General features: G+C 33.7%; 1 protein-coding gene across 2 annotated transcripts; it reads left to right on the forward strand.

Moving 5' to 3' along the window:
- The first annotated feature begins 3,730 nt into the window (after positions 1 to 3,730).
- LOC104893665 (NAC domain-containing protein 30) lies at positions 3,731 to 9,861 on the forward strand. 2 transcript variants are annotated; one of them, XM_057395936.1, is made up of 4 exons: positions 3,731 to 4,095; positions 6,687 to 6,852; positions 7,668 to 7,943; positions 8,685 to 9,860. In XM_057395936.1, the coding sequence occupies exons 2-4, from the start codon at positions 6,690 to 6,692 to the stop codon at positions 9,290 to 9,292; spliced, it is 1,047 nt and encodes a 348-aa protein (XP_057251919.1). In that variant the 5' UTR covers positions 3,731 to 4,095; positions 6,687 to 6,689; the 3' UTR covers positions 9,293 to 9,860. The 2 variants fall into 2 exon arrangements, with proteins under 2 accessions (XP_057251919.1, XP_057251920.1); XM_057395937.1 differs by lacking the exon at positions 3,731 to 4,095 and having other exon boundaries at positions 8,685 to 9,861.
- The last annotated feature ends 1,139 nt before the right edge of the window (positions 9,862 to 11,000 follow it).

Consider the following 11,000-nt stretch of genomic DNA (forward strand, 5'->3'; position numbering starts at 1 on the left):
GCATCGGTCGAAGAAGGAGTAGCCACAGCATGAGCCGTGGCCTTAACAGCGCCACGCCCACGGCCGAGAGATGGCTTCGAGGCACGAGACTTGGGATCCATGCCCTCAGGATAACCCACCAATTCATAGCATGTACTAACATCATGGCCATGCTTTTTGCAATGAGAACAAGCTAACAAAGTCCAACAACGAGAAATATCGTGGCCGGTTTTGTGACAATGAGAACACGGGGTTCGGTCCGTGGAACCCCTGCCACGGCCAGCAGCAGCCCGGACAGTGAACCCGAGAGCAGGTGGGGCGTCATCCACCGTGGCCTTGGCCGTGCGTACACGCTCCTCTTGCACACTAAATGGTACGCACGGTCAAGGGAAGGAAGGGGCTCAGTAGACAATATTTGGGTACGCAAACGAGCATAAAATTCAGAATATAAACCCATAAGAAAGTCATGTAATTTCTGCGTTTCCCGACGAGCCTCATGTTCGGCCCCGCTTGACACGCCACACAACAAGTACATGTAATTAAGGGTTCATGTTTCGATAATTCTTCCCACAATACATTCAATTTGCCATAATACGTGGAAACACTCATGGATTTAGTTTGTTCACACTTTGCAATACTAGATTTTATTTGATGAATTCGGGGCCATTAACAGTAGCAAAGCGAGTTTTAAGATGAAGCCATAATTTACGAGCCTCACGAAACTTAGTAAGCGTACCTTTAACCTCAGGAGAAATAGTGTTCATCATCCACGAAACCAACATGGCATTAACCGTGAGCCAATCGGACTCGGTGTAGGGGGCGACGGGGCCGGTGATGGTACCGTCAAGAAAACCGATTTTGCGCCTGGCTTGAAGCGCGAGCAAGAGATCCCCGACCAATCTTCAAAGTTATCGTGCGTAAGACGAGAGGGGGTGATAAAATCGCCAGGACGATCGCCATGGCTGAGAAAAAACGGGCTATTGATATCAGGTTTAGGAAAGGACGACTCGCCGGAGTCTTTGTCGCCGGCCATGAGGCGGCGGCGGCTGGGAAAAAAAAACGGCGGAAGCGAGAGAGAGAGAAAAAACTAGGGCTCCGATACCATGTGAAATATAATATTAGGTTAAAGCTTGCCTTTCTCATTGATCACTTTACAATATATATATGTGTACATAATAGGAAACCGCTATACAAAGAATATTATCTACAAGGAAACTTGCCACTAAAGTATATATGCGTATCATATATACTTCCTCTGTTTAGAAATAGTTGCACCATTTCATGTTTTCACGCTTGTCAATGTATTATTTCAAATATTAATATGTCTAATTATCAATAAGTAAAAATTATAAAAAGTTGATATTAGAAAAAATATACATTGAGAGGAGTCTAATAAGATCTTATATGGCTATGTTTTTCCTAAGGTATAAATCACCATAAACAATCAAAGTGTGAAATGTGAATAGTTTTTTTTTTTTTTTTTTGAAAGGAAATGTGAATAGTAAATACTATGCAAATGGTGCAGCTATATTGAGGAAATATATATATATTTTCTAACAGAATTAAGAGTTTACGACTATCATATAAATATTAGTGCCAAATCAACTCTAAATCTAAGCCCACTTAATTAGTGATCAAACCGGCCAGTTGAAGAAAGGAAGACATGCATATATTCTGAAATAATCTTTGCAACATTAAACAACTTGACAAGATAAATTAGAAAGGGAGCAATAATATTTGGCATAATAATAACAATAATAATGTATATATTGTGAATTAATCATAGTATCACTATATTACGCACTACCTTCTTACTTGAGCAATATCAAATGATTTCCATTAATCAAAACTCATATCTTTATAACGGAAAGTGCATTGTTAGTGATGATGTGTCGTCACAAATGCGGCGGTCATAATCTTGCAACATTTTTGTACTTCTTAACAACGTGATTCTAGTTTCCTCCAAGTAAATGCTCTTGTCTCCCCACTTTTATTGGAAACAAAAAAAACCCTTCACGCGTAAATTGAAAACAATTGTGCTATCTTATTATATACTTCACGCGTAAATTGAGAAAAAAGTATTTATTGTTAATGGCTACACAATCAAGGTAACATAATATAATGTGATGACTTGATCTTATATAATATATGTGCTCGTTTTTCCCTTAAAAAAATATAATATAATGACTCAATAATGCATATAATAATAATTAAATTAACAAACTGAATTTTGGATAGGAAAAAAATCCTCATCCCATAAATAGACATCATGTATATTGTATATATATTAGTTTCTCGAAAATAAAGTAGAATATATTAGTTTGTCCACAAATGAACATTGTGCTATTGCGTCAAATAAAAATATAACAAGGGCGCGCATATAATAGTATGAATGCGTCTAGGATGTAATATGTTAAACCATAGGTCATAGCTTATTATGTAACATGCATAAGAATATAGACTTCAACCAGAATGACATGGACTACACAAATAATAACGTAAAATTTATATCATTTTTTCATTTATTTCATGTCATTTATTTGAGTTCTTTTTTTTTTTTTTAACAAAAGAAATAGTAGTTTATTTGTGGGTTCTCAGTTCTCACGTCATAAATTATGTTGTAACATTTATATTCAAAATTTGTGATTAAATATTTTCTTCATTTTGCTAATATTGTAGCAATTTGACTTACACATAACATGGCACTTTGTTTTCGCGTGGAGAGGGAGTATTATACAAATGCTACTTAGAATTGCGCTCGATGAAAACCAAGGAGCCAAGATTATGAAACTCATCAAAGAAAGAAAGATTAAGGGAATGGCATGCATGGTCCATTGCGTCATGCGATCATAATGTATAGTAGAATCGTCAACGAAATATGGTTCTTAGACATCAATTACAAAGAAACTTGTCCCTTGAAGACTTACTGTTGAGTCCATGCTATATTTTTCAGTCACTTGTGAGAAATAATATATCATTAGGGATATAAAAGCTCGTATATGTACAAGTTTTATACAACCAAGTTAATTTATATTATCAATTAATACTCTTCTTATCACTAGAGAAAATGAGGTCAAGTGCTACATTTTGTTATTATCCGATCGATCTGTTTGGCTTGTAATGGACCTTTAAGTGAGGACTCTGTGCGAGGACAGTCCAAAGAATTTCTTCTTACCTTAAAAAAAATGTTAATCGAGTAATTTGTATGACGCGTTGGATAAAAGAATTTGTATGTATTGAGATTATTTTATAGGGTTGATGATTTTAAACGACAAAGGAGTAAGCCATAGGTCAAGAGAGTATAATACCCTAATAAAAAACCAAAAAGAGACTAACCTTTCGAAGCATAGAAGAGGACAAACCCAAAAACCAGGGCAAAAAGAAGTTTTATAACTTCTCCTGGACTCATATGATGTAATGTCTAGCTACAAAAGATGATACATATATAAAACAAAAACAAAGTATATATATAATGAAGATGACAATTTTACTAATCATTAGTTGCATGATGTGGACAGCTAAGCCAGGTAAGAATATCTGACATGTCCTCCACATGTCGAACGACGAAAGGTGACAAGTCAGCAAAGGGCGGCGCACCAAACAGACAATCAACAGTTAAATAGTGTTTGTCAATTAATAATAGGGGGTGGCAAAAAGAAAAATAATCTATTGGATAGGTTTAAGTTAAAGTTTTAGTCTTATTAATAAATTTTTACTTTTCTCAAGGGTTTATGGTTAAGATAACATAAGATAGTGATAGGAGGAAGTATATATATGAGAAGTATAGTGGTGTTGTAACACAAATATTTACGGGTGGCGTGAAAAGAGTTGTGTGTCACACCGTCCAAAAATATATGGTAAAAATTTGCGCAATCTGCTAACCCCATGCGTAATTGATAACCCTCTTTCTCACCTTCTTTTTTAACTTCACAAACATAACCATATCTATATATATAAACACATATATGATTGCCATTTTTCTCCAAGACATATTCATCTCTATATACCTCAAGCAACTATTGATCCTTGTGGGTGTTGTACGTTCACCATTTTTTCGTCGAACCCGAATCGAGGAAGAGGAGAAGGAGGAGAGGACAAGATCTTATTCATTCTTTGGTTAGTTTTCATTTTCTTCATGTGTTATTTATTGTTATTATGATGATACCTTAGCTCGAGTGGTTCATTATAACTTGAAATTAAAATGATGATCGAGGATCTAAGGTTGTTCGTTTATTAGATTATATAACAAGATCTAGGTTGTTGCATACATGGTTATATGGGTTTAGACAATTAAGTAAATTTTATTACACTCTTTGAGCAAGAGTCATTAGTTTATGGAGAGGCATTTAGTTATTCATAACCATAGATGATAGTGAAGATTATTTGGGGTGGAATGAAGGATCTAACTTTTTAAGAGATTATTTATTGCTACTAATCAAGGTTTTAGCACTGGTTATTGCTAAAGTAAAATGATATAGAATGGTTTTGTCCATTATTTACTTCATTAAGTTAAAAGTATGTGGTTTTGTTATAGTTAAATAGGGCTCTTTTGAGTAGAATAACCAGTACTCAAATACATGTTTTTTATGATTATAATTTGGATAACATAATAACATATATACAATTCAAATAATTAATTGTTAAGCAATTTTGCTAACCAATAATATTAATTAAATCAAGATTTATACTACCTATACTACTATTATCATGTCACCATAACCAGCAAAGTTGTCTAGCTATAACTTCCTGGATAGAGTGAATTTCAAAACCTAATAAGAATACTTTATATTATAGTTTATATGCTCTTTTCTCATTCTAGACACTTGAACACTTACATGGGACTAACATTATGATCAGCAAACCGATCATAGTATGTCAAGATTATACTCTACTTATACTACTCAATTTATCACCTTAACCAGCTGCAAAGTTGTCTAACTTGTTCGATGAGAAGTTAGAGGTATCATGTCACAAATAATCGAGTTGAAAAAAACTCGACAAAATTATATACTACGATCTTTTCTTCTTTACATACTCGCGTACTTTTGTTAGACTAACATTATGAGATCGACCTAAACTTGTAGAACTCTTCCTAACTGGCATCTTCAAAGGAATTTTTTTTTTCAAAGAATAACATGTTTTAGCCAAACATTTAGACAATTAATTCATCTATTGCATACTAATTGTCAACCTCATGTACATTGTCAAAATTAAGTTGGTTGGTTTTTGGTGCACTGCATGGCTCAAACTAGATTACAGTAATCATGTTTGACATTGACTTGTATTCATATAGTAGATTTTTTAGGAAGGGTAAATAAGGTGGTGGGTAAGTGATGTATATTTTGGTGAAGACATACAAAAGCTAATCAAAAAGTAAGCGTATGTGAATGTAGTGCACTCTACTCAAAAGACAACTCAACGTGCGTGCTTTAGTGCCCCTGCCAAAGTCAATGTTTTCGGCTCCTTTTATTTTTGCTTCCTCACATTTTTACCTCTCAAACCTCCGTTTCAATTTAGTTGCGACATTTTTAAAATTACGAATTCGTAGATAATTTTTTGAGATGAGAGAAATAGAGAAAGAAAATCAAAGGGTCCCATATAATAAGAGAGAAATAGAAAAAAGTTAATTATTATCCAAAATAAAAGTATCATAACTACTTCCTCCGTTTCTTTTTACTCGCTACACTTCTCATTTCACGGACTCCTAGGCAATTTTTGGAGAAGAGAGAGGTAGAGAGTAAAAAGAAAAGGGACCCATATGGGAGGAGAGAGATAGAGAGAGTTTATTGCCCAAAAAAGAAGTGTAGCAAGTAATGTGAAACTTCCCATAATGAAAAGTGTAGCGAGTAAAAAGAAACGGAGGAAGTATATTAAAACTTCCTAAAATAAAAAATGTCACAATTAAATTAAAACGGAAGAAGTACTTGAAAACCCTTGCTATTTCAAAGATATTTTTATCCTTTGATTTTGGTGGGTCATATATATTTGTTGATTGGCTATGAACTTAGGTATAGGACCATTATAATTGTATGGACCAGTAGAAAAGCATAATATATAATATGAGTATAGGCCTACAAATAATGCATATGATATCATGATTACCAATTACCATGCATTGAAATTTATGTATGCTACAGTTCTTTCCACTTCTGTAACATAATTCGATGGGATTATTCTCATGTTTTGTGGTAGAATGTTTCATAATAAAATTATATCTATACAAATATAATAATAGTATGGTTTGATCTCAAGACCTCAAATACATATACTAAAATTTTAATCACTAGACTAAGTTGTATTTAGTGTCATTATCATAAAGCATTATATTAATAAATGAATTTTTCTTACCCGGGGCATAGCCCGGATCTAATAACTAGTTTAATATAAAACCTTGCACATTTGGCGATTATTATATGGATATACTCATATATATGAAAGTTACTTGAGCAACTATATCACACATGAAAGTTACTTGAGCAACTATATCATACATGAAAGGAGGCTAACTTGCTTATATTGTATTTTGTTGCAATTTAAATGAATTATTCTAAAATTACAAACACAATAAATGTTATTGCAACATAATTAATACTTCACTTATTATATCGATGTAATTATCCTTATATATTACTCCCTGCGTTTTTAAAAGATCAATTACTGTAAATCGCTTTTCTCACATTTTATTTTATTTTGGATTTAATGTTCAGATTATGGATCATAATGAATCATGTGTTCCACCGGGGTTTAGGTTTCATCCCACAGAAGAAGAATTAGTGGGGTTCTACCTTAAGAACAAGGTCAACTCTCTCAAATTTGATCTAGATGTCATCATTGACATAGATCTTTACAGAATTGAACCATGGGACATTCAAGGTATTAGCTTGCTATATACTCCCTCTCTTCATTTACATCTAGAAGCCACATATACTCAAATACTTAATACTTTTATCTATAGTCTATACATATATGGAAAAAAAGAAATATCTAACCTTTTTTCAATGATAATAATTATTCTCTTTCTCAAATTTGTCCTTTTACACTCATTAACTTTAATCATAATCCGTTATTATGAATACATTAAAGAATGATTACGTAAAATCTTGTTAGATTTTTTTTATATTATATCTCGTATGTATACATCTTTCGAAATCAATGATTTCAGAAATCTAGGGAAAAAAAAACAAATGTTGCATTATCTTAAGATTAAAGGATCGGAGTAATTTTGATAAGTTCAAAAAACGTGACAATTATGTTCATATATACCATGCATATATATGTATTCACATATATCTTATGACATAGATGTCACCAAACCTAGCTAAGACCTCATTTTTATCCATTATGTGCCTAAAAATTTGAGTTTGCCATGTGGTAGAAACTATTACTCTATCTGTTTCAATAAATAAGTCACGTATGATGATCGAGGTTGAACTTTGACGGTTAATTACTCTTAATTTATGTTGATAGAAAATCTTAAAAAATAATGTTATTATAGTATTTCTCAAGACAAAACCAACGGTATAATTTTGATAATTTTTATTTATCATATTATGGGAGATATTTGTGGTCAAAGCAAATCTTCGTAAAACATATGAATGCTTTATATTTTAAAACGAAGGGAGTAATAGTATTAGTATTAACTACTCCTAAGTATTAAAGACATAATTTGGACCCTATTATTTGTGCAGATAAATGCAAGTTGGGATATACCGAGCCAAATGAATGGTACTTCTTCAGCCACAAAGACAGGAAATACCCAACCGGAACACGCACAAACCGGGCGACGGCGGCCGGATTCTGGAAGGCGACGGGCAGAGACAAGGCAGTGCTATCGAAGAATAATATCATAGGGATGAGAAAAACCCTTGTGTTCTATAAAGGTCGTGCACCTAATGGCAGGAAAACTGATTGGATCATGCATGAATATCGTCTACAAACATCTGAACATGCTCCTCCTCAGGCAAGTCTTTCTAATTTTACTCCTTCCAACTTATATACTCCATATATATCACACGTAAAATATGTTGTGCGACCTTCTACATATTTTATACTCCGATTATTATTTTATACTACATATGTATTAGTGTTCTACAATGTTCTTAAAGAAAGTTCACTTTGTTGGTTTTTTTCTTGAAAACAAACCACCTTTTTGTTTTTCATTATTTGTAAAAGCATAGACATCTTTTGCATGTGTTAGGTCCCAGGGAAAAAAAAGAAATAAAGAAGAGATCTGAATTGACTATTTTGCTCATCTTATTCATATAGCCTTTTCATACATGTTATTCATCAAATCATGTATATATGATGTACTGATATTATAAAAAGAAAATCATGTATGATGTACTAATGAACAATTTAACTCACATATGGGAGCCCATATATACTTTTCAAAAAAGTTGGTCAAATTTATGAGAATTAAATTATTAATAGTCAAGCTAATTGTCTAACAATTATGCGACTAATAAAGGTGAAAACACAACGACTCTATTGATCATATAGTAAACTCTATTATAATTTATTAACATATTGGAAAATTTTGCCGAATTTGGTAGCAAATGAACTTTCTCAATAACGCGCTAAAGATAGTTCATACTTGTTAGAGATGACGAACTAATGTTACATACGTCTAGACCTCCCTAAACCCTATTCATTGTTAGTATTGTAATGATGCATGACTAATAAAAAGAGTAATAATATGCAGGAAGAAGGATGGGTGGTATGCAGAGCATTCAAGAAACCAAGTCCAAGTCACAAACAAGGATTTGAAGCTTGGAATCATCATAATAATAACTACTACATGAGAAATAATAACAGCAGCTATGACAGATTTATTGGGTCACCTTCAATTCAAGATATATCATCAAGTCCTTCAGATTCTTTCAATCAAGGTCATTCAAACTTCAACAATAATCCTCAACATTCTATGCAACAACATCAGCATTACAATAATACTAGTTTTGATCAGGATTATATTTCTTCTAATGGTGGAGTTAATCTGATGGAAAATCAACTAATAATTGATCTTCCTCGATTAGACAGTCCATCACTTTCCACAAGCTTTGCAGCACAAGATCAATCATATGATCATCATCATCATCATCATCAGAGTGGTGATAATCATGAAAGAAGCAACAACAGGTGGGAATCTTTGGATAGTTTTCTTGGAAATTCATCACAAATAATATTACCTGAAATATCAGCAAGTTCTTCATCTTTTTCTAAGCCACAAAATATGCAGTTGAATTCTCATGATTATGAACTTGAGGTTCAGAATCAACTTGGCAGCTTTCTGGAATGTTTTCCCAACTTATAGCAAAGGTTAATTCATCCAAAAAAGCCAAAAAAAAAAAAAACACAAAAAAAACATATTGATATATTTCTAAAGCTAACACAGAAATTGTGGTGGCCCTGAATATTGTTTGGCTGAGTTTGGACATGCTAAACATATAATACTACCTTTATTCGGGTCCAGTTGTTACATTACTAGTTCAAATTATACTATCAACGTGACAATCGATATTCAACGATTGGATCATGGTAGGAAAGTCAGGATATATATTGTGTGTTTTAGACAAAAGGACAGCTTCTGTCAACATGGAAGTCCTTAGAAGTTCAATTCTTCTTAATTTCTTCATGTAATATGCATGTTAACAAGGCATGCTATAGTATCCCAATATCATCCCAAATGTAACTCTTTTTTTTTCTTCTTTTCAATAATTGTTTTTAAATGTAAAGTTAGTAGGGTTTGATAAGCTCAAACCCATAAAGATTTATTCAAGTTTTTATATACAATATGATGGTAAATGTCTATATGTTAATTACATGCTCCTTGCTTGTACAATCAGAAATCATGTTATTGCTCATACTAATAGTCTAATACAATCAAAATTCAATTCTCTTGTAGTATAACTATGCTCATAGCACATTAGAAATATAAAACATGCAAATCTACAATTGCCATGAACATTGAACACTGAAAAAAGTATCCACTAGCAACCCTAAATCACCGTAAAATGGGTTTTGATATGTAAAGGTTGGAATACCGTGCATGGAGCTAAAAAGTTCATCGGCTTGGGGTACACTGAGATGCTTTTACCTTAAGTTTTAAAGCCATTGCTAATTGAGTGACCTTAAGTCCCTACATGGGAGGATAATAGCCTTAATGAGTAACACAATAGTATTGGGTACACTTCAATAGACATTATCAAGCAATTGAGAAAATGCAGCGACTGTCAAAAGTTGGAGCCTTGAAAAATATGATCGGGCCCAAAGAAGTGTCAGTCCAAAAATGTCTCAAAAACAGCCAACATTGAAGGTTATAATACACGCTTTCGGAGTTTCCAAGGGCCCGAGCTACGGTTGCCACATGATGCCTCCTCGTGACATGGGAGATCATTGGAAAGGAGTCATGTGGCTTGGAACAAATATGTGGATGTTTTTACGTTCATTTCGAGGCAAATTTGGATTTCAAGAAAATGAACAAATGGAGTTTTTAAAGGCTTTTCGAGGAAACACAAATGTTGTCAAGCACCCGTACAACGTTACAAGTCACGTCAGCTTTCCTAGGAACGTTTCGGTAGAAAATTTGACCAGCCCCGAAAAAGTCCAAAAATGTTCCAAAAATAGCCAAAATAGAAGGTTATATATAGGCTTTCAGACTATCCCGGGCCCGATCACCGAACGCCACTGGATGCCTCCGAGGGGAATGGGAGGTCACTGTCTCACTGAAAAGGAGTCATGTGGCTTGGAACGAATATGTGGATGCCTTTAAGTTCATTTTGAGATAGTTTTAAGTTTCACAAGAAATGAAAAGTAAATGGGGGTGTTTAAAGGCTTTTCGAGGCAACACAAATAGTGCCAAGCACACCCATACGACGTTACAAGTCACGTCGGCTTTCTTAGAAACGTTTCGGGAGAAAAAATTACCAGGTTCGGAGAAATAAAAAAATGCCCCAAAAACAGTCAAAATTGAAGGTTATAATACACGCTTTCGTTCTTTCCCGAGGCTCGAGCGACAGACG

Source organism: Beta vulgaris, chromosome 1 (genome assembly GCF_026745355.1).
Source record: "Beta vulgaris subsp. vulgaris cultivar EL10 chromosome 1, EL10.2, whole genome shotgun sequence".
Classification (NCBI taxonomy): domain Eukaryota; kingdom Viridiplantae; phylum Streptophyta; class Magnoliopsida; order Caryophyllales; family Amaranthaceae; genus Beta; species Beta vulgaris.